Source organism: Seriola dumerili, unplaced genomic scaffold (genome assembly GCF_002260705.1).
Source record: "Seriola dumerili isolate Sdu_G_001 unplaced genomic scaffold, Sdu_1.0 BDQW01000025.1, whole genome shotgun sequence".
Lineage (NCBI taxonomy): Eukaryota > Metazoa > Chordata > Actinopteri > Carangiformes > Carangidae > Seriola > Seriola dumerili.
The window spans coordinates 22,264,293-22,288,420 of NW_019174280.1; the positions used below are offsets into that span (position 1 = coordinate 22,264,293).

Sequence of the window (24,128 nt, forward strand, 5' to 3'; positions counted from 1 at the left end):
TGTCCCCTGGTGGTTGGGAAACACTGCACTAGAACAAATATAATATAATAATAATAATTATAATATAATATAATAAAAAATTTTTACTTAATATCTTTTTTTACTTTGACACAGTATCTAATGATTTTGACTTAATGAGTCATTCATCTCGTAATTACGTCTAAATCAAAATTAAATTCCTGAAAAGTTGCAGTGATTAGACAAAAATGCGAGGTCGCTCAGAGTTCACGGGGGTTCGTTCAATCCTCGTTAATTAATTGGGACATTTCGACATTTCTGGAGGGACCGCTCAGTAACTTTAAGGCGTTCATATTGTTTAGCAGCAGAAGTTTTTGTTGGCGGGAACATGAGACGGCCCCGGTGAGAATCTGTGCTGTAGGTGCGTAGCTTTCAGCTCATTGGTTCATTGTCCTCAGGTTGGATCGGTGCCTGTCTTTTTTTAACCTCCACACGGTGACGCCGGCGGAGCCGTCGTGGAGCTGTATTGATGTCTGAGTGGAGCAGACGAAGCAGCAGGCAGGACAGATGGGCTTTAATGGCCGAGTTGAAGGTTGAACACGGGCCTTTATCTCGTCTTTACTGCCCCATGCAAACACCCTGGGGCAAACACCTCCCCCACACACACACACATATACACACACACACACACACCCTATCCCACCCCCACCACCAGGTATCAGGTCGTGGAGATATCAGCGCGGAAGTATCGACGGAAACTCTCCCCTAATTCAGCGGTTTAATCAATGGCTGGCAAACAGCAGGTCTTCCTCAAGAGTAAACACTGATTTCACGACACGGTGTCGTCGGTTAAAAACAAGCGAACGCACGGAGGAAGAGAGGATCGACGTGAGGGCAGCTGGAGCAGCACACCTGAACAAGCATGGCTGCTAATGCTTCTCATGGCGCAGGAAGTCCCCGCTCTTTCTTTAGTACCGTCATTATCGTAAAGTGTACGCGAGTCGTAGATGCCATTAGCTAAAGTGAGCCATAACATAGGGCCTATACTTTTACTACGACCTGCTCCTACACTGGCTGTTTATTCATTCAGCAAGACGCCACCACGGCACGGCAACAAACGGGAGACGCTTGAGCCTAAAATAAGTTATTATGAATAATTAATAAAGCGTAAGGCGGATATTTATAATCAACAACGCCAGCCTGTGACTGCAAAGCTTCATTGAACTCAAAAAAAAAAAAACACTGATAATTGAACATAAATGAACAGAGGAATTATTAATCATAAATATCTAATCACCATGTTCAGGAAATAGACTTGATGTTTAGACGAGTCTTTCAGGATTCCTGAAATGCCGTCAGAATAGAATAAGTGTTATTAAGAAGCCGCCTGGCCTCGGCTCGGCGTTTATCTTCAGGAAAACAGCTTTCACCCATGATGCAACTCAAGCGTTGTGTTTTCAAAATTCACACACCCAGTTTGTAGTCTCCGACCCCGCCCGATGACATCATCAGGGTTGTTGTCACAGAAGACGTTCTGCCGGTGGTTCGGCCTGTGCGCCGTCCAGGAAGCAGAAGGAAAGGAAGTGATTTCTGGCTTTTCGTGTTTTCTGACTTCGCTTTACTTCACTGTTGTTTCCAGCTGTTGTGCTGCTGCTGCTGCTGCTGCGAGCCTCTCCTCTGTCCCCTGCTGGATGCTATGCTAACTCTGTACCTCTCTCTCTATGCTCTTATTTGTGCGTCGCTGCGTGGCGTGTGCAGACCGAGCCGCTGGGCTCTGCTGTCGCTTGGTGGTTCCCTGCCACAAAGGGATGCCCCGCCTCGCCGACCTGTCCGTCAAAACCAAAGACGTGTGGGAGATCCCACGGGAGTCGCTGCAGCTAATCAAGCGTCTTGGGAACGGGCAGTTTGGGGAGGTCTGGATGGGTACGGATCCGGTCGCCTCCAAAGACGAGGTCACAAGGAAAGAGCCACGCTGAACCAGCAGAGACACCAGACTGACTCCAAATCACTATGATAATACAACAATAACACAAGCGAATAATCTGGCCCGGGAGGAGGGGAGCAAATGAAACGGGGCAGGAAATTTTGATCGTTCTCATTTTGAGGATTTGCCAGAGGAAAACTTCTGGTTTCTGACCCCGTCCTCCCAAAATCAAGTGGAAAAACATCCAGTGTGTCAGGAGACTCTGCTCCCACAGTCTAAAGATGGCTTCCTTCCATGTGCCTCACTGCATGTTCCTCTCCCCTGTAGTTAACACTGTGTGCCTTCCCTTCCCTCCCCCTGTAGAGAGTGCGGATGGTTTGTGCTTTAATTTAACGGGCGTGTGTGTGAACTACATCCCTGACACTGTGGGTTTGAGTCATGATGCCTGGGAGATCAGCAGAGACGCACTTGAGTTGGAAGTAAAGCTGGGCACAGGATGTTTTGCTGATGTGTTTTATGGTAAGAAAAATCCCTGAATAAAAGAACCTTCTTTTTTCATGTTCACACTCGGCCGCCCTGGAAAATAAATGTGAAGATTTTCATTTATCTTTTTTCTTAAAAATGTGACGAGAAACAATTTGAAATTTTTTGTAAAGTAGCTGGAGATGAAAGCAAAGGCTGTTTTATCCCTGTAGTATCAGTGTAATTCATCCAGTATGTTCTGCAGCACGGCACAACGGTCAGTATTAAATATATGTATAAGACATTGTGGATAAATAATATTAACAATCATCAAACATCTTTAGAATCAAAACGCTGTAAAGTCTGAATTAGCCAGTTAGCTGCTACTAGCAGGGGGTAAGTTATTGTGTCTGTGTACCGTGTTTCTACAGCTAACAGCTAATTACAGCCTGAGACATAAAAACAACCGCTCAGCTCACGTTAGCTTTCTAGCTTGTGTCGGCTCCTTATCAGGAAGTATAAGTGAGTTACTTAGCCAATTAGCTGTAGCACTTTGAATAAGTGTTAGCATATCTGTTAGCTACATGCTACATGGCGTGATCCTTAAAGCTACCGCTAACAAAAAGCTCGTAAGCTACAGTTACTGCGCACATTTGTTTACGTCGGGAGGAGATGCGATGTGTGGATAACGACATTAATACTGTCGCACTTGAAAACTAAAAATAGTTGTGTAACAAAAGAGAGTGAGGGAGAGAACTTTCTCGTCCCTGCACAGCTGGCCAATCGCAGCGCGAGGCGGGAGTGAATGTCAGACGCAGACGACCAGTCAGAGAGGTTTGTGGGTAAGATGTTCTGAAGCAGTTAGGACGGAGTTTACTGAAGAAAACATGTATGATGCCTCTCTCAAGAGTTTCCTTCCTGACAGTAATAAAATGAATGTAGAAAATCACTTTACTGCAAATGAAAGTGATTTTTATATTAATTTGTTATCACTGTCTGGAAGGAAAACGGGTCTTGGGAGATGCATCATAAATGCTCCTTTAGGAATGATGAAATAATATTTCATATTGATGAGCTCTAACAATTCATTAAATAAATAGTTTCTCAGTTTATTTATATTTTATTCTTTATTCCACAACGTCTCATTCATGTTTTTAATATTTGCCACGTCAGACCTGCGCACTTTCCACATTCAGCCGGACAGATACCGGGGGATAGGTCCTCACCATGACGACACCCAGCCTCTTAGATCCTCACCCAGCATCACTACAGAAGCCTACTCTCAAATGAAACCCCCTAACCCACAAACACACGGAGCCTAACCCCGTCCCCGCATCCACAGAATGAGATAAATGGAGGACTACTTTATTGAAGTGAGTCCAGTGATCCACATGTTCTCGTATGTTACTGTGGCACAGTAACTGGAGGCAGCGCACCTCGGTGGCACAGCCCTGCTGCGTTACAGTAGCTGGCGTGCACCCAGTGAGGAGCTTACAGGCTCGCTTTTGTTAATCATCCTACAAAGGATTATCTGCTCCCGTGTTGGCGTATTGTGTCTCTCAAAGCCCTGCTGGATGCTGGCTTTAAAAAGCCATTTCAAATCAAGGTCCACTCTAAATCTCGTACCCATTTAATTATCCTTCAGCACAACCTCCGGGCATGAGAATTAAAGGTGGACGGATTCTCATACTGTCTCCTGATCTCATTCTGTGGTGCGCCTTCACCTCATTGTCATTTCAAAGCCAGACTTCTCCCCTTGTTTTTGGAGAGAGTTTCCTCTCAGCTGCCAATCATCTCCTCAGGTGAGACAGCGGGGTTGTCGAGTCTGACTTTCAAATGATAAGATTTGAATATGAATCGATGCTCGCGGTGCGCTGACGCCGTCGTGTGTGTGTGTGTGTGTGTGCGTGAAACCAGGAACGTGGAACGGCACCACGAAGGTGGCGGTGAAGACTCTGAAGCCTGGCACCATGTCCCCAGAGTCCTTCCTGGAGGAGGCTCAGATCATGAAGAAACTCCGCCACGACAAGCTGGTGCAGCTGTACGCCGTGGTGTCTGAGGAGCCCATCTACATCGTCACAGAGTACATGGGCAAAGGTATGTGAACACGCACACGGATAACACCTCTCGCTAACATGACGTGGATCGTTCTTTGAGTTTTTGCAGATTCAGAAGCTCAGCTCATTAATTTTTTCTCCTGTTTTACAGAGCTGTAGGAAGTGATCTAAAAATGTAAAACTGAAACAAGACCTGAAATCTACAGCTCCACTAGTAGCACCTTGAGGCCGAGTGCTCATTGTTTTTCTTTAATAGAAGTTAAAGTTCCTTCAGACGTGTTTTAAACTCCTGTTAGAAAATCCTCAAAATCAAAAACTGGGTCTGAAGCTCTTACTTCCTGTTTGAGAAATCTGGATCAGGCCTTATGCCCCGCCCACCACCTCCTGCTTGCTCCAGGTGGACAGGTGACAGAGCAGAGAGTATCACAATGGTTAGAGGAGGAAACATCAGAGAGACTCAGATGAGACCAGAACCAGAGACTAGCAGCCGGATCAGAACCGTTAGCGTAGTTAGCGCCTTTATTTGTTTATGTTGTTTGTTAGCTTGTAGCTGGCAGTGGCTGACACAGTGTTAGCGGTTGTGCTAATGCTAACTGTCTCTCTCTCTGTACTGACAAGGTTTCCACCAGTTGACAGGATTCGGTTCCTGAGGTTTGTGACGTATGAAACCCTGAATCTGTGTTTATGAGACTGTGATTGTTTCATTGGGGTTTGATTTATAAATTCAACGCTGGTATCGTCAGCGTCAACATCATATATATTTATTGCATGTGATCAGGTTGTATCTGCGTGTTGTTGTGAGACAGTAGATTCATCCAGGCTGCTTCTATTTTGCCTCGTCTCTTTACGAGGAGAAGAAACTGCTGCCGTCTTTGGGTTTGCATTGTTTCATTCGCGGTTGAGGTTTTGCAGCGGAGACGTCTTCGCTCATCATCCGTCAGAAACTTGTAGAAGAAGTTGCGACATCTCTGTCGCCCCAACACACAGTCACACCTCTGTGAAGTTGGTCTGCTCTGCTGCACAAACGTCTGCACAAAGGGTGAGAGCAGATGTTCTCCTGGGATGCAAGAATGTGTTCAGTAAAGTATTCACTATCTGCCTGTTAGAGATGTCATGAAGGTTATATATTTGGTTCATTAAGTTTATATTTTGGCCTAAAGGAGAAACTGGAAAGTGGAGAGGGGTTCCTTCTCTCTCAGGCATCATTTAGCAGAGATGAGCATCTGCCATTAGGTTTAAATGTTTTGTGTCTGGCCATGCAAATGTTTATCCTGGTGTTGGTACAAGAAGAAAAGTCTCAGGGTTTTTCTGAAATAATCATGAATCCTCCTCTGGGGACCGTGAATACCCACAGCGAATGTAGTTCTGCAAACAACAGCAGAGTAAAATGTACTAAAACGATCTAAATCTAAAGCGGCGGATTCTATTTATCCTCCTCTTTGTGTGCTAGTGTGTTTAAAGCCTACGGCACTGGCTCGCATGCGGGCTTTGTAAAAAATCCCTTTCATTAAAGCAGAAGTGTTTTTGTAACTGTTGTTGTATGGTGAGCTTTTGTTTCAAAGAGGCTGAAGATGATTAAGGTCTTTATTTCAAAACAATCCTCCCAAAACCCTGGAATGTAGAAACCCCAGAAGAAAGAGGCGTGGACGCACATTAAACCACCAAAGAGCGCAATAGTGGAAACTTTTGATGTGCATCGCCGCGTCTGTTGGATACAGATGCTGCCACATCTGGGTCAGCCTATTACTGGAGAATGTGTTTTCAAAAAAGAGAGAAGCAGTTTTATGAATGTCCCCTCCTCCTGGATTCATCCTCTGTCATTATTGTTCATGATATAAAAGGCAGATTTACAAAAAACCTCAGGTCCAGAACATTCAGCTGTGACACTGTGATCGCTGAGTCAGGAACGGGTCCTATAGAGTGTGGGGGCAATAGGACACCATTGATTTTCTGATGGATGTAGGACAAAGAGTCTTCAGTGTGTGTATCTACAACATGACTAACACGAGACATCTGTTTAGGAAGCCTGCTGGACTTCCTGAAGGACGGAGAGGGACGAGGGTTGAAGCTGCCCAACCTGGTGGACATGGCGGCTCAGGTAGACCCGCATCAGAGGACTCCATGTTTTTATCTGGAGACGCTTCACTGTCGCAATTAAAGGGATGAAAGGAGCCGTTTGTCATCATCGGTTTCTGGAAAACAACAGAAAAGATTTCAGATAATTTGGAAACATCAGGCTTTTATTTGAAGCAGGTTTAATGTAGGATGAATCGATTTGTCTGTAAGATGTTGAAAAATAGAGAAAATGCCAATTTATAATCACCTAAAGCACAAGGTGACATATCTAGAGTTCCTGTTATAGGCCCAAAATATTCAATTTACCATCAAATATGTGAAAGAAAAACATCAAATCCTTCAATTTGAGAAGCTGAAACCAAAGAATGTTTTTGCTTGAAGAATGCAGCGATTACTGTAATCGATTATTCACACAGTTTCCAATTAGGCTTTTGTCGATTGACTGATTGATTGCACTCACCACTGTTACTCAGTGTCAGTTTCTGTTTAGTTTTTTGTATTTGCTGTCAAGGTTAAACTCAGCCCTTCCTGCACAAATATTTCACATTAAATTTCACATTCCAGCAGCTCCGTGAGCCGCTTTTATTTTGAAACATAGGCAAAGAGTGTTGAGTTTCATCGCTCAACAACAGTCACACAGAACGAGATGGTTGGTAACAGAAAGCTGTATATCTCTCACCTGTTCTTGTTCTTCATTTTATAGAACAAACGCTCGTTTCTTCCTGGCCAATAACATGCAGTCTACAGCAGTGCGTCTTATTGTGACCCAGATTTGTAGCAGGTGATAAAACCGTCTATAACGGGAAATCAACCTCTGACCAGGTCTTCTGTTGTCGGCAGGTGAAACAGTAGAAACAGTATTTGTTACGTCTGCATGTTTAAGTAACAGCAGCTATTGGCATTTCTTAATCCCAAGAGACCGTAAGAGGCTTTTTCCCTTATCCAACATGTTTCACACCCTGGCTCCAGACTTTAGACTCCGTCTGAAACAAACTGCTTTTCTGCAGAGTCAGAATCATTTTCACTAAGTGGCTGGACACGTTGTTTTTTTCTCTACCAGCCAGAAACAAAGTGGAACTTAATCATAATGTAAAGATTTGGAACAGGCTCCCGTCCATGTTTCCTGAAGCGAATCACATTTCAGAATGAGCGTGAGGAAAGGGTTGGTGTTGATGCAGCCTGCTCTCTGTGCTGTGCTCCAGGTGGCAGCAGGCATGGCCTACATCGAGAGGATGAACTACATCCACAGAGACCTGCGCTCCGCCAACATCCTGGTGGGAGACAATCTGGTGTGCAAGATCGCTGACTTTGGCCTGGCCAGGCTCATTGAAGACAATGAATACACGGCTCGGCAAGGTGGGGCTGCACACTCCTCTCACGCACATATGTTATGTGAAATGCACATTCCTGATGTTCCCACTCACACACACACTCATGTGATGACTGCATTAGGTCATGGAGGAAATTCTCTCAGCGGGCCCTCATCAAAATGACGAGCTAATAGTTAGCAATGAAGCTACAATCAGAACCAGCTGCTGCAGAGAGACGCAGTTTATAAGGAAGTTAATGTCATTCTCGCATTGACCACCGCAGCAGTCTGGAGTTCTCATAGGCTGATAATGAGACTGAAGGAGATTTTCCTTTTACATCTACTAGTGACTAACGATGTCAGTTTTAAGCAATTTCCAAAATCCACAATCAATAGTCGGTTAATCGTTAACAATTTCTGACGTACAGATTCTGTTTCTATGATAAAATCAAGAAACTGTTGATCACTGATGTGATGACGTATGGAGTCATAGGAGTGCCAGAAAAAAAGAATACATCTATAATAGATTATGAGAATAAATGTGTAAATAAAAGAATAAATAAGTAAATTAAAAAGAATTGGAAATATAAAGAGAAATAAATAAAATAATTATATAAGAGAAAAGCATTATTATTCTTTTATATATTTCTCTTTATATTTCCACATTTTTAGATTTACTTATGTATTCCTGTTTATATTTCCACATTTATTTTCTTATACTTTTACATTTATATTCTTTTCTAAGACACTCCCATGACTCTGTAACGATGTTCGCCACAAACTCAGAGTAATTAAGGAATTGAATGAACAAACAGAAGTAAACACCGAGTTGCTTCCCGCAGGTGCAAAGTTCCCCATCAAGTGGACGGCCCCGGAGGCTGCGCTGTACGGGAAGTTCACCATCAAGTCAGACGTGTGGTCGTTTGGCATCTTGCTCACAGAGCTGGTCACCAAGGGACGGGTGCCTTACCCAGGTGAGGGGGGGGGGTACTGGATTGTTTCTGGGTCTCAAACGTGACGAGGGTTCACAACTAGAAACTTCTTCATAATCCAACAAGGTTTGGAACAAGGTTTCTGTATTTACTGCACAGATACTGTGTCCATCAGTTCATCAGACCATCAGTCTGAAGTTTGAGAAGGGAAGAACAGGATATGCACTGTAACAACTATAAATTAATAAAAGTGAAGCGAGGACCCTCTACAAATATTACAGAATAAAGTTTTATTTTCTTCCTAAAATCTACTTGAGTAAAAGATAAAAACATTAAAACTACACAAACAAGTACAACAAGTTGCTTGTGTACATGGAAACGTAACTTCTTTAGTACCAGTCTCTTGTTTTTGCAAATTCAAGATGTGAAGCAAAACTCGGCTCCACTGGGAGTTTAAAGCTCGCCGTCTGCTGGAGGTCTGTGTCAAACTGTCTCATTGATCGGTTTCAGACCCCTGAGCAAACCTGTGCTCTGTGTGTTTTGATGTTTTTAGGGATGAACAACCGCGAGGTGCTGGAGCAGGTGGAGCGAGGCTACAGGATGCCGTGCCCCCAGGACTGCCCCATCTCGCTGCACGAGCTGATGCTGCAGTGCTGGAAGAAGGACGCCGAGGAGCGGCCCACCTTCGAGTACCTGCAGGCCTTCTTGGAGGACTACTTCACAGCCACTGAGCCTCAGTACCAGCCCGGGGACAACCTCTAAACCCCCTCCAAACCCTCTCTCTCTCTCTCTCTCCAGGGATGGGGGGGGCGGCGGCGGCGGCTCGGGGCTGGAACCACATTAGCCGAATCAGTGCTGTTAAAAAACTCTGGAGCCTTCCCAGATAGGCCTTTATTTTAGGGATCTGTACAGCTTCCTCAGCTCAACGTGAGCATTTCAGTTCCAACAACAAACCCCCAGAAACACAACCCTCAGTCTCTGACACGCCCCCTAGTGTCTGAACTCTGCAAATGCGATGATTAGGGAAGCTGAGAGGTGGAGGATGGACAGCGACAACTGGGGTTGTTATAATGCAATGAAAAACCTGTATTCAGTGTAAATAAGAAAGGCTTGTTTTAGTTTATTTGTTTGCTTCCGTTTCAGATTTTATTTTCTCCTGCACAAAATAATAATAATGATAAAAATAATAAAGGCAAAGGAAGATGAGCACCTGAGTGGGCACAGTTAATCTGTATTATATTGTAGTTCCTGTATTATTTTCTAGACATTGAATTGGAAGCCTCCATTTTATTTTTTTCCCTCCTCATAATGAAAAAAAAAAATCTCCCCCAGATTATTGCTTTATTCTTCACTCTTCAGTTGTTGCAGAGGCTTCTTCGGACAAGCATGACGCAATCCTCCATCAGCCTTTTGTCTTTTCCCGCCAAACGTTCCTCGGAGCGCTAGCTGTTAGACGACGCTGTTGGAACAAGGTTCTTTTACAAATGATTTACGTCACATGTTTTGTAAATTAAAGCCGAGCGTGAAAGGATTTTCAACATATCCCTCCTCGCTTCTAATTTTGAGAAAATCTGAGTGGAATATTTCTGTCTTTGTACCACAAGTGTTGTTTTTGTTGAGCTGGGAGAAAAGACAAGTTGACTTAATAGAAGAAGAGTATATCTGCCTTTATCTGAACTGTCGATCCGAGGCCTCTCCTCCTCATCATCAACGACGTCTGTGGCGTTTTATCTTTCCTTCCCTCGTCTCCTGCACATCCTCCACTTGAGCCTGCAGGGTGCCGACCTGCAGCTGAACCTGGACCACCTCACCTCCTGACTCATTTCTTCTTTTATCTTTTAATGACAATGTTATGTTCTATCAGTATTTAAGTCTTTGGTTTTTACAGATCATGTTTTTCTTTTTAACCTGTTTAAGTGATCCTTTAAGAGACGGTTGTACTGTCAGTTCAGAGAAGCTTTGGGGCCAATTCATGCTGCAATTCACAACAGGAACTGAAGATTTTAAAGTTTGAATTGAAGCTGAATTGGTCCCGGCTGCTGATCTGGTCTCTGCAGATGGTTTCATGGCCGATGAAAAGCCCCTAATTTTTCATTTTTACAGCTAAATGGTTTTTAAGTGTTGCTAACTTCCTTCCTTTACATCTTTTATTTCCATTTTTGACATAACTTGTTTTGTTAATTCAGTGATTTGGCGTTTGAAGTTCAGAAAATAACAATAAACATTTTACACTCTTTCCAAGACATTTATTTTACACACGAGTGTTTGTGTGCTTCAACTAGTGTGTGTGTGTGTGTGTGTGTGTGTGTGTGTGTGTGTGTGTGTGACCTTACTACTGCTGTCAATTTGACTCAAACAGGGTCCAAAACCTGCTCTGAATCAAACTGAGGCATGAGCAACTGTGCATCAGACAAACCTGGACAAACAATTTTCTTACTTTGTCCTAATTTAAAGGAACAAAATAAAAAACACCACCTTTGTTCCTGGTGGATCCCGTGTTCCCCAAATAGTCTTGTCTAGTTTAACGTCTCAATTCAACAATCAGCACTAACTGAACAACCATGGGCGATAAGTTGGCAGCCTGTGGGTGGAATAAAAACATCACAAAAACAAACAATACACAAAAAAAAACTAATATTGTTAGGGACATGTTCCTACCGTCCACATGCAAACTTATAATCTTCATCAGTATAATCTTCATTGAGGCGAATGTTTTCTACTCAAACCGTGAGACCTTATCAAAACTTTTAACGCGATGTATGTAAAACAAAAATGAGAAAGGGAGGGAAACCTAAATGTACTGAGGGAGAGAATGGGAGTCAGTAGAAAAGATCAGGTTCAGCTTTATGGAGAGATTTTTGTTGGAAAAACCTCATCAGGTTCTTCATTACTCCTGTTCAAAAGACTCATTACAGTAAATTGTGGAGATGCTGGAGACAGAGCAGATCCTCCGAGACAAATCATTATCATATGTTCTAGCCTTCTTCAATCATAAGCTCTTTCTGGCAGGAGGTTCATAAGGTTTTTAAAAAGTTCCCCCGGTTGACAGTCAGACTGTCAGATACCTGTTCCAGCACTGCTACAGAGAATTCAGTACTAGAAACAGGCTAAAACCAGAAGTACCTGGATGAGAGATTTAATAAGTTGCCTGCATCTTGAAAAGATTAGCTCTACACGACAAAGCAAGACAGAGAAATTTCATGCATTTCTCTCTATTAACTCCTCAAGTCCAACTCAGCTGTGAATTTAAACCAACCTCATACAAACATCCTGACATTTAAACGCACAGTCTGTAACTTCTGCTTCTAGGGGTCTCTCAGTCAAAACGATAACAAAAGACAGCATTGGGTGACGTCTGGAATTAGCGTGGGATCATGGGAGTTGTTGTCTTCACCACCATTACCGTAAGCTCCTCCCGGTTTGTTTTCCTTCAGTGTCAGTGGTTCAGGAAATCAAACAGACCTAAAGTCAGACGTCAGGGAAGAGTTGGGAACTGGGATTGATGCTAACCTTTGTTTTGATTGTTTCTCTGATAATCTACGAACCAGATGTTCAGGAGGTTTTTACCAGCAGCTGAATTATTTTAATGCAGCTGCACACTTTGCCCTCTGAGCATTTCATCCTTGGGGCCCTTTACCAGAAGCTTCACTTTTAGCCACATTGACAAACAGGCTTACCTGTTAACCAGTCACCTGTGAACCAGTCACCCAGACTCAGTTTAGCCCCATCAGTACTGTGCAGCATCATTGTTTGCTTATGTGAACAGAAATTCAAGTACCGCCTATAGCAGTGTTTTCCTTTTTTAACATAAATATTTCCATTTTTCTTTCTCCAAAAACATCTTTCTTTCATTCTCACAACTTTGTTTTCAGTTGCAGTTTTCCGGTGGAGAAAGAAACCCAAACCTGTGTCCCTGAGAAAGAATTGATTCTTGGATCAATAAGGTGACGGTTGGTTTGCTAGGAGCTCCTAACCGATCGTTTTCTAAACACTTCCCCACAAAAATCAATACCTAAAGATAATAAAAATATAATAAATCCAAAGTCCTACAATTGGAAAGGCTTGTGTTAATTCATAATTTTGTTTAATTTTTCATCATTTATGGGCATCAGATATTGAGTATCTCCTTCTGGAAACAACTGACTCTTCGTGTCACCTATATCTCAGGTGATGCGACTCCCTCCTCCCGAAGCTTTATAGAGGCGGCAGCTGCAGCTGTCGCACACATCCCTCCTCATATCATCGATGGTCTGGTCCTTGTGAAAACACTTCCAGCTGGCCTGCACCTCTGTGGACAGAGCCACGTCTGTACGATACCTTTATATCTGTAAGGAAGCCACCAAGGAGTTTCCATACACACCAGGTATGTCTGATTTTATCTGTTTTAACGTTGCGGACTGAGATTTTCACCCAGATGAAGATAATTAACCCGCATCAGCCCAGATTATTGGTATTCTATTATCGATATATTGATAATTCACTGTGAAATGTAAAAGAAAAAAGGATGATGGAAATATTTTGGCTTAATCTCTTTATATTCACTGAAAGTCAGTCTCAGAAGACAACCATTATACAGACGGCTGCAGGGATCTGTGTGTGATCAAGATAACAGCAGGTCTTTATGTTCTGTTATCACGTAACACTGGACAGCTATATTTTCCAGGTAGTTAGAGACTGAAAAGAAACTGCTTGTTTCTCTCAGGTGAGACCCACCCAGAGCAGAGAGATCATCCTGCATCCAGGGTTTATTGTGAGTCAGCAGCTCAGTTTACCTCTGGAGCTGAATCAAGTTATTTTACCTGTCAAATCTCTGTGTACGAGTTCAAACATGACTGAACTAAAAAACATTTTTGCGACTGATGAGACATTATTTGTGCAACCAAACGGGTTAAAGGGAGGAGTAAAATGACATCTCTGACATGCAATATACAAATTATATATCTATCTCCAAAGCTTAATTAATCTATATGGCTTTGTTTAATTCTTGTGTTTTCTCTGTGAAGTCACAGTTTACACAGTAGAACCTTAAATTAAGTGCAACAGGCTTAAAACCTTCAGTTTAAGAGTCAAGTCAAATCATGCAGTAAAAAGCTCTAATGTGCATTGCAGACCCTCACCAGTATTCCTTTACCGTACTCTTCTCCCCCTCACCTGGCTCTCTAATGGCTTTATTGCAGGTATTAGCATGTGAGCGACTGCCCGGCAGTGAATGAGTCATGGAGGGAGCCAGCGTCATTTTCGTCACCATTTTCGTCACTGTTCAGAAGATCTATTACCCATTGCTTTGCATCGTGGGTATTCCAGGTTAGTTAGCTTGGTTAGAAGGTAGTAGCTTGCTGGCAGAGAAAAATGTCTGAATGTGCAGCACATTGGTGAATACACATAACATCAAAAACAAGAACTGTAAACTGTGTTGTTTTCTTTTTATTGCTCCCTCTGCTGCTGCCAAGTGGCCAACATTAATGTTGCTTTAATCAGTAAAGTAATTACACTTCATGGAGGACCAGTCAGATAAATAAGCTCCTTTGCTCCTGTCTTTTCCTTCAGCCAACCTCTTCACATTCTACATGATCTGCTTCCGTAAGTGTGGGATGTCCAACACGGCCATCGTTTACCTGAGCTGTCTGGCCATTGTGGACACCTTCTACCTGGTGTGGGTGATCCTCATTGACCTGACCCTCACCTTCTGGCTGCTGCAGCCCTTCTGGCACTCCCACCCCTGGTGTGGCATCCTGGGGTTCCTGCAGTATGGGTCGCTGTATAGCTCCTCCTGGATCGTGGTGGTGTTTACCATCGAGCGTTACCTCGTTCTCCGCAGCACGGCAGCCAGGCAGAACTTCTCCCAGGCCCGGGTCACTAAGCTGACCTGCGTGGCTATCGTCCTGGTGTCACACCTGGTCTCTGTGCCACTGGGCTGGATCAATACTGTCACACAGGTCAACTTGACCGTGGACGGGGAGAACGTGACGCTGCCCAGGTGTCGATACCGTGATGAGGCCTACTCTACCGTTATAGTGTGGATAACCACCTTCCTCTCAGGGGGAATCCCCATTGTGTTGGTCATCATCTTTAACTACCTCATCGGATATCATCTTTGCCGTGCCAGCAACCTCTTCACGGAGGAGGAGCGCCGCGTCATGCACGGGAGGAGCACCAGGGGCATGTTGAGGAGGACCATCCTGCTGCTGGGCACCGTTTCCGTGACCTTCGTCGTTCTCAGCCTGCCGCGCTTCGTCACGTACTGCATCCTGAGAACAAAGTACAACAACGAGAACTTCAACAGGAACAACTACAGCATCCCAATCAACGTGGCCGGAGACTTAGCCAACATGCTGCAGAACCTTAACTCCACCACCAACTTCCTGCTCTACTGCATGGTCAGCCAGCGCTTCCGGCGGGAGCTGGTCCAGGTGGTGACTTGTAAGGCGAAGGCACGTGAGCTGGGCTCCGTTCTCACCCACACAACCATGAAGGTCTTCTCAGTTGCGGATCATAATTCGTTGCCATCCAGCGACCCTGTGACTGTGGTGCTAACCGACCTCAAACAGAGAGTAGAACAGACAATGATCAGACTTTAGCCTGAAAGTTCAACTTGGAATGACTTTGATGAGATTTGTTGCAACTACTGGATTGCCATTAAATTTGGTTTGGGGTGTTCTTGTTCGGCCATATGCAAATGTCATACATGTACATATTTGAATGTCCGTATATGAAATATGCACAAATAAAACAAAAACATAGATGTAAAAATTATATATAAAACCTACTAGAAATTGGAACTATTTCATATATTGACATATACAGTATGTCTTGACCATACAAATGTTTTTTTTCATATATATATATGTTCATATATTTGAATTGTCTTGCATATATAAATTAAACATATATTGTCAACATATATGGTCACAAAATGTTACTATATACTCTATACCATATAAAAATTCATCATATAGATATTTTGACATGTATATATGTTGATATAAGGACATGTATGTCATACATTACATTCCTTCATGGGCCCACACAGAATGAATTGTAATATCTTTGGTGTGTCCTTTAGTTAACCACAACTGCTACATGAGGTTCAGCTGTATAATGTCATTCTTTACTTGTCATATTATTGTAATTCATTGCTTTATATTGTCTTTTCCACTGGTTAGTTGAAAAAGACACCCGACACCTTTCAAATCAAAGGAGCTGTTAAACCTGACTGGCTGCAGGACGCCTACCCTGCTGAAGAAACAACCTGATTGGCAGCTGTAGTGTTAATGCCCCGCATCATTTGCATAAATGGGTCACGGGACTTCCAAGTTTTGCATAAACCAGAAAGGAACAAGCAGTGGGAATGCTTCCTGTTTGCCTCAGAACTGGGTTGTGCCGTGTCTGAGGGATAAGGAGTTCTGAGGAAAGGTAGGTGTGGGAGTACAGTGACGTGTTTTTTAATTCACTGTGTGTGAATTATGTGTATGTGAGGGGAAAACATAATAAAAACTAGTTTTTAAAGAGACATACTTCACATACCTGTAGATCAGTGACTTTGACCTTTGTGCTAGTTTGCAGTGATCGAGTTGATATGTTACACCCAGACGGTTCTATAAAGGTCTGTGTAGTGTTTCATTAAATGAGGAAGATCCAATTTCATTATGTGCTAATACTTTTCTATCTACTTTCACTTTGTAAAATGTGTATTTTCAACAGTGATCATTTACCTGTTGGTACTGGCTTTGCTGTTGGTTGAAACTGAAGTTGTTTTTGTCCCAGTTGTGCTTTTGTAAAGGTGCTGTACTGTACGTGTCTCTTTAAAGGTGTCGTGCACTATTAAATTCCTTTAACACTGTTTTTATTTTCACTTCACCAGAGGTACAGACACTTTGTGAGAAAATGGACTCTTTCAAAGGTAGGAGACAAAACCTTATCAGACATAAATCTGTCCAGTCTGTGATGAAATAACCACAAATGTTCTGCTCTCCATTCTATGACGTGTTAAATCAACTGCACCTTAGTCTCTGAAAATAGAGATGACAAGCCATCTGGGAATACAAACATGTCTTATAGATAAAAAGATTGAATTAAATAAAGAAAGGAACCCTGGCAAGACGGTTTTAAATCCTGCGATCTCCAAAAACTGCAAATGAAACGTCTTTCATACTGTCAATCAGTCCAGAATCATCTGGGACACCAAGGGAATCTTAGGAAGCATCTGAACATTACAAGTTTTAAATCAGGAAAGACCAAATCCACCATCTTATATCGTTGTTTCTAACCTAGATTTCCCTGTGTTTACACCATATTGAAAATGCACCATCATCAGTGTTAGATGTTTAGATCATTCAGTGTGTTTAACAGAAATAAAAGAAGTAAAACAAGAGAAGTAAAAAGCAGTGAAAAACAGTATAAAAGCACAGATTGTAAAAAAGATAATATCTCATCAAGGTGCAAAGATTAAAAGATTATCTGAAAGCAGAGGACAATAGAGCAGTTTTTAGCTTCTCTTTAAAGCCAGTTACAGTTCAGCCCATTAAGCTCATATACATGGAACATTTCAGAAATATATTTAGGGCCCAGACCATTTAGTGACTTGTAGACAAAAAGTAAAACTTTGAATCCAACTCTGTACCTGACTGTAAGCCAACACAGCTTCAAAAGTTTCCCAGAGCATCAGCTGGGAGGAAAGGCTGACACGAGAAACTTTGGAAGAAGACAGCGAAATATAACGTCAAAAAAACTGTTGAGTTCTGTCCAGGAATTCACATGTAAACAAAGGCATAGGAAGAATAAATACAAACAAACTAATGACAGAATGGGATCTGGCTTAAAGACAGCTGTTAACACCACAGTATATTAAGCCATGATAGACACACTCTCACGCGGTAGTTAAACTGATAAGAAAAAGCAAAGCCAGATTTTTTGTTCACAAACAGTCCAGTAGCATATGCTCTCCCCCACTAGTTTACTTAAGTCTTATATATGTGTCCAGCTGGACCAACAGAACAAGCTTTCATTGGATCCTGCAGGTCATCCGGAGCTGAGGATGTCATTGGTATTAAACCATCCTGTCGTTTCTTGAATATCCAAAAGGTGGAGGTCACCTCTCTACCTGGAACCACAGGGTCAAATTTACCTTGAGATTTTAAGATATTATATATCTGCAGTTGCATGACAGAGGCTGCAGTGATGTATATGCACTCTGTGATCTTTTCTCATATCACATTTTGTTTGACAACCTGGTCCCAGGCTAACACTAAAGCATTACACACAAAATACTACATATTAAACCAAGAAAACATCATTAAATATGCAGATCCTTGTCTCCTGCATGGACTGGCTCCGACTATGCTGCCACACACTGTTTTTATTCCTTTAGACCTGAAAACATACACGTCATTCAAATTTAACTAGAAATGTTTAATCAGTTATCAGCAAACATAAAGTTCAAATACTTAAATCTTTGTGTCATTTCTTTTGCCCTTGTTGTTTGTGCTTACTACCAGCAAGACTTTTAGATTCTCTTTAGATTCTCTTTAGATTTTTTCACTGCTTCACTCAGCGACTTCTTGACTGTCAGGTTTGCAGAAGAACTGAACCTGAGATTCAGACAAGCCAAAACGAAAGTTGCAAAAAAAAAAAAGGTTTAACAAAATAACAAAAAGGGAAACTTTCAAAAAGAACATGAATCTAAAATAAACCAGCCAGGAACAAAAAAACATAGAAAATCCAATAAGTTAGGAAAAGAAGGAAAACTGGAGATCCAGATGAATCACCATGGAGACAACAGACAGACCGACAAGGACAGAGGGAAGACAAGAGACTTAAATTCAGAAGGACAGTAAAACACAGGTGAAACACATCAGGGCGGGGCAGCCAATCAAACTGGAGGGAAACGGGACAAAAACAGGAAGTAAAAAACAAGAGACACGCGAGGGAAGCCACTTCAAAATAAAACAGGAAATGACAATGACCAAACTGATTTAAAAAGTCCAAACCCAAAGAGTCCTTAAGGCAAACCGTGACATTGCCATGTGTCCAGGGAAGCAGATGAAAAGTAGTTATTTGGCAAATTCTGGCACATTTACATTTATGTTTATTCATGTGCTTTGTACCTGCTAAATAAACACGTGAGACAAAACAAGTGAAGTGCAAACCTGTTTTTTCTGTCGGCTCTTGTTGTCAGGACCTTGTCCTCATCAGAGTGTTCCTGTGGAGATGGATGAGAGCATGACGTCCTCCAGTCTGGACCTGGTCTGGCCTCCCTCTTGTGAACAGTGTAGCGGACATACAGAGACCAGCCGGAGGCCGCAGGACTACGACACCGAGCCGCCTGGTGGAGGAGCACACGACGTCAGGCAGAGGAGACTCCCCGAGAGCCAGCGCCAGCATGAACCCAGAGCTGCCGGCCACGCTGCTCCGGATCCCCGCTTTGTACCGCAAACACACCCAGGACAAGTGAACCCACCCCACCCTGCCATTGTTTGGCCTCATGGCCTCAGAGAGATACAGCTGTATGAACGGGGCCGCATGCTGAACCCCTGTAGGGGCTTTGCAGGCCCTTCGAACTGGCCCCAGCACTGCTCCGTGGAGGAGGTCGAAAGCTTGGAAGCCCCTCTCCCGCTGGTGTCTGACTTTAACTGGACCTACGACGGCCCGTCACAACACCCTGCAGCCCACAGGCAGCCTGCTCAGTGTAGGTGTTTCACTGTCAGTACAAACACAGGGACGTCTGGTGCTGGTGCCAGCGTTGTGTGATGATGTGTATCACACATTATGAACATAGGATTAATGTATTTATCAGCTTCACACAGTGTCACACACCTGCTTAATTCTTCATGTAGACCTCCTGTTTCCCTTGCGGTTTGAATAGGTGTGCATCGTTGTTTTAATGAGCTCTTCAACCAAAATTAATTTTATTTGTCTGGGTCTTAATGGTAGGACGGAGTGTTAGAGCCACATTGGAGGGAAAAATAATCAGTTTCAAGAAAAAAAAAAAGTCGTAATATTACGAGAATAAAGTTGTGATTGTAGGTTCTGTGATGTTTTAGAGGGGAAACATCAGAAGCTTTAAAATGAGGAACGTGGAGCATCCTGTCAAGTTCTACTTTAGGTTTCACAAATAAGGAGAAACTTCCTCTTTTGGCTCATCATCATCATCATCATCATCATCAGCAGCAGCAGCAGCAGCATCATCATCATCAGCAGCTGCCACTGACTGACCTTTCACCTGTTTTTATTGGTTGATGTAATATTCTTAAAATTAAGTTTTTTTTTCTCTCGAAATTTTACATTTTCAATTCTCTTGAAATATTACAACTTTAATTAACGTAACATTATGACTTTTTTTTCTTGAAATATTATGATTTTATTCTTAGAATTACGACTTTAATTTCCCCGTGGCAATTATTGTACATTTTAAAGATATTGATAGTAGTGTATAATATTGGCTGCAGGCTACATCAGTCTACAGCAACTAAAACTGCTGTTCAATTATTGTAAAACAAAAGCAGGACAAAAACACAACGACATGAAAACCTAGTTCACAGATCTGGTTATCGTGACGTCTGTGATGGATTGCGTTTTGAAGTTCTCCTCCGTGTCTCCCTGCAGGCGCCAACCCAAAGCTGGGGAGTCATCTCGGATATTGTGCGTGCTGCCCTCCAACAAACCAGCGCCGTCACATTCATGATTATGGTTATCATAATAAGCATCATTACTCAGCAGATCCACACCAGCAGCCTCAACACCACCAGCGGTCCCGGTGGGAGAACATCTCCCGTCCTGCTTGTCATTGCGATCTAATATTGTCAGCACCGACTCTCCGCTTACGTCATGAACCGTAACTGTTTCTGATTATTTCCTTTCGCAGGAATCTCCCCGAAAACAGGCCGCAACTCCCAGATGCCCCACATCCCGCCCCAGAGTCCGTGGCTCAGCGCGCGGCGCCTCCTCGCGACGTGATGCACGAGGTCAGCATAGATTGCTCCTACGGTGCACGTTCAGGACCGGCCACAAGGGAGATCAGGAAGACCATAAGCTTACCTGAGGAATGCAGTAAGTCCCATCCATGTCCCTGCATCAGCACGTGCGTGTAATGTTTTTTTTTATTTTTTTTTATCCTGAGCTTAAATGATGTAATAATCACATCTCCATTTGACAGGGAACGTTTTCATCACATATTCAGTGGACACAGCCCAAGACATTATTCTCTTCACCAAGTTTCTGACGGATCAAGGATTCAAACCAGCGGTAAGAACATCTGTCCTTCACCTCTGTGTCTGAGTGACTTTCCGTACAAACACTCACACTCTGCCTGTCTCTCATCAGATTGACATCTTCGATAATCCAATCCGAAGGATGGGCATCACCAAATGGATGGACAGCTTTTTGAATGATGTAAGTCTGAGTGAATCCGTTTATAATGTAGTCTTCTGCGAGAGCTGAGAGTGAGATGAATTTATTTGTTTTTACAGAAATCAGTGCTCATCATCGTCGTCATCAGCCCCAAGTACAAGGAGGACGTGGAGGGAGATGGAGACGACGACCACGGCCTGCACACTAAATACATCCACAACCAGGTGAGAGGAAAACTTTCGCCAGATAAGATTATGTCATAAAACTCCCTCCTCACACATGCCAGTAAAGGACAGGAGGGTGAGGAAGTACAGACCTCCCACTCCCACAGTGTCAGTGTGGCCTGTCACAGTCTGTGTGTGAAGCCTGTGGTTGTGTGTAAAGACCAAGAAGCTTTTTACTTATTGTCATCCAAAGAGAGAAAATGAACTTCACTTTCACGCCTGTGTCTGTCCAGTATTCATTACATTTCCCAGACTACAGTGAACGCCTCGGTAAGTTCTGTAAATTGAAAAGCGCATCAGTGGCTCCAATTCAGCTCACAGTAAAAAAAAAAGAAAAGAAAAGAATAAAAAAAAAAAGGACATGGACAAATTCTAACAATTTTACCCACACAAAGATAAAGGAAGAAGCAAGTGTATTGATTTTTTTCAGCCTGTGTTATTAAGTGAAACTCTTACAGTAAAGTTATTGAGCACTGCGAGAGCTGATTATCCTCTTTCCCTGTTGGCACAGATCCAAAATGAGTTCATCCAACAAGGCTGCCGCAACTTCAGACTGGTGCCTGTGCTGTTTCCTACTGCAACTAAGGTAGGTACAAGCAATAAACAGCAGAACACAGCGAAGAGTCACCTGACCCAAGTTCACGCCGCTAACCAGCCAAGTTACAGGAAGTATGGTCACGGCCTCGCCTTCCTTCCTGGTTACAGTGTTGTGGAATTGTTGTAGCACCCAACAATGGCACACATTGAACCCCCCGAGCTCATTTTTAAAAACACATTAACATTTATAAGTTGTCTAATCAGATAAAACGTTCCCTTGAGCTAGCTAAGTTTGATGCTATCGTAGTGACGCGGCACTCAGCAGCCATTGGCTCCTGAGGGAAATAACCTACACCTGCTTTATAATCAAAGAGCACATGGACATCTACCTCACCCTTCACAGATCTGCTTTGACCATTCCAGTATTTACTTCCCTTTACTGACGGTACAGTTTGTGCACCTGACCCCACAGTGCCCTCTAGTGGTCGCCCTGTCCTGCCACTGTCACTGTCGGCCCTCTGTCTGATGGATTCATTTAAAGGTGGTGGGGCAAGAGTATGCAAAACCATATCAATCCAAAATTATTCATCTATTTTCTATATTTTTCTATCGTCACAAAGCTGTTTAAACAGGCTGTAAATAATGTAATAGTGTCAGGGTTCGGCCCCTGAAAAACTTCCCTGCTTGATTTTACAATAGAGCTGAAGAGCAAAACCCCCCAAAGCCGCAAAGGCCTGATCTTACTGTGGATGTTCGGAGACAGTGTTGTGAACTGAGCCGAGAGCAGAACATCTACAGTGAGCCGGGAGGGGAAATCTCGCTCTGGGTTAAATATTTGGTGTTTTAAGTAAATCAGGAAGCACAACGTCAAAGGTAAATGGTGGTTACTGCAGCTGAAGCTCACATCTCATCGCAGCGACTGATGTGTGTTACGTCTGTGTCGCAGAGACACGTCCCCAACTGGCTCCAGAGCACCAGGATCTACCGCTGGCCCCAGGACACCCAGGACCTGCTGCTGCGCCTGCTCAGGGAGGAGCGCTACTTCATCCCTCAGCAGGGGCCGGACCTCACCCTCACTGTCCGGCCGCTCTGAGGAAAACACGCGGACGATAAGCCGTTTTAAAAGGAAAAGTTTTATTCTTGTTAAAACCCCGGCATGCTGTGGGTGTGATGAGGACTGTTACTCCTGCAGCAGACGAGTTGTCGTCACTTGTTTGTTTGTTTGTTTGTTTGTTGTGTTGATCCATTATTCGTTTTTTAACAGCCTTACTGATCTCACCAGCTTCCTCTTTGATGACAGCATTTGAACAATTAACAACGCATCCTGCACACTACAGAGCCCGGAGTCTGCCATTAGCAATGCTTATAGCTTTTAACAGTGTTTTGCCGTTTTAATGGAGTTATAAATTGATATATTTTTATAAAAGCCGATCTGATTACACAGCCGTTACAAATTGGTGGTAGTTGTACTTTGTAGGTTGGACACATTTTAAACCTAAAGCTTCTATTAATTCCTTTGTTTGGCCACTTGGGGGCAGCGGAATCACCTGTAAACACAAAACCTGGCATTGTATTACTTTATGAAGTAGTTTTGAGGAACAGTCGTCTCTTTACACACCCAGCAGACAAAGAGTGAAATCAGCAGGAATTCATAGTTTTGTTTTTGTCAACCTGACAAATGTAAGTCCAATGTTCACTCTCACTCTGTCTGCTGCAGGTGGAAACATCAGGATACCTCGAATGCTTTGTACTTTTTGTAATTAACTTTTCGTTTTTTGGCTTTCAGTTTAATAAAACGTAATTTGCAAATGTAATAAATAATTTTTTGATAGATTCTTTAGACTCAAAAAAATTATTATGAGATTATAATAAAAAAACACCAATGCCAAAGCCTGTAATTGCTCCAGTGCCACACGCCACAGTACGCCATCTGTGTAACACATACAGTTAACCAAAAGGTGGCAGCATGTCCCACATAATGAAAATGTTTACCTCTTCATGACAACAGGTCTCCCGTTCAACATTGTTGTATATTATTGATATTATATATTTTATATATTCTATTATTCTATTCTACTGATGAGGGTGTCTGACTGACAACTGCCGTCTCCACTGTGGTTAAGGAAGAAGTTCACAAGGTTCGTGAGAGCAACGTTGTGGTAAAGGATCTGTAGATTGGGATCTGAGAACAGAAACATCCTGTCCATATGTTGCACCCTAACCCCCCTGATAAGCCAACGATGTGTGGGACACCTTCAACAGCCCTGAACTTCCTCATCGGTGCAGTCAGTGTGCACAGACCAG

The 24,128-nt window shown here is 43.0% G+C and overlaps 3 protein-coding genes across 8 annotated transcripts in view; all 3 read left to right on the plus strand.

Moving 5' to 3' along the window:
* fyn (FYN proto-oncogene, Src family tyrosine kinase) overlaps nucleotides 1-10,963 on the plus strand; it is a 58,764-nt gene extending 47,801 nt beyond the window's left edge. For 5 of the 6 annotated variants that reach the window (XM_022764307.1, XM_022764325.1, XM_022764316.1 and 2 more), the window contains 6 exons: nucleotides 1,717-1,881; nucleotides 4,262-4,441; nucleotides 6,423-6,499; nucleotides 7,680-7,833; nucleotides 8,629-8,760; nucleotides 9,272-10,963. In XM_022764307.1, the coding sequence (XP_022620028.1) occupies nucleotides 1,717-1,881; nucleotides 4,262-4,441; nucleotides 6,423-6,499; nucleotides 7,680-7,833; nucleotides 8,629-8,760; nucleotides 9,272-9,480 (917 nt within the window). In that variant the 3' untranslated portion in view covers nucleotides 9,481-10,963. Of the gene's footprint in view, nucleotides 1-1,716; nucleotides 1,882-2,245; nucleotides 2,402-4,261; nucleotides 4,442-6,422; nucleotides 6,500-7,679; nucleotides 7,834-8,628; nucleotides 8,761-9,271 lie in introns of all 6 variants that reach the window. The other variant, XM_022764348.1, reaches the window with a different exon arrangement.
* Nucleotides 10,964-13,934: 2,971 nt separating this feature from the next.
* Nucleotides 13,935-15,296, plus strand: LOC111237276 (probable G-protein coupled receptor 139). The gene is made up of 2 exons (XM_022766313.1): nucleotides 13,935-14,022; nucleotides 14,266-15,296. The coding sequence occupies exons 1-2, from the start codon at nucleotides 13,935-13,937 to the stop codon at nucleotides 15,294-15,296; spliced, it is 1,119 nt and encodes a 372-aa protein (XP_022622034.1).
* Nucleotides 15,297-16,067: 771 nt separating this feature from the next.
* traf3ip2 (TRAF3 interacting protein 2) lies at nucleotides 16,068-23,633 on the plus strand. The gene is made up of 10 exons (XM_022770442.1): nucleotides 16,068-16,131; nucleotides 16,580-16,618; nucleotides 18,893-19,402; nucleotides 20,320-20,470; nucleotides 20,579-20,763; nucleotides 20,870-20,958; nucleotides 21,037-21,105; nucleotides 21,183-21,287; nucleotides 21,799-21,873; nucleotides 22,771-23,633. Exons 2-10 carry the CDS (start codon nucleotides 16,603-16,605, stop codon nucleotides 22,915-22,917), a joined length of 1,347 nt encoding a protein of 448 aa, XP_022626163.1. The 5' UTR covers nucleotides 16,068-16,131; nucleotides 16,580-16,602; the 3' UTR covers nucleotides 22,918-23,633.
* The last annotated feature ends 495 nt before the right edge of the window (nucleotides 23,634-24,128 follow it).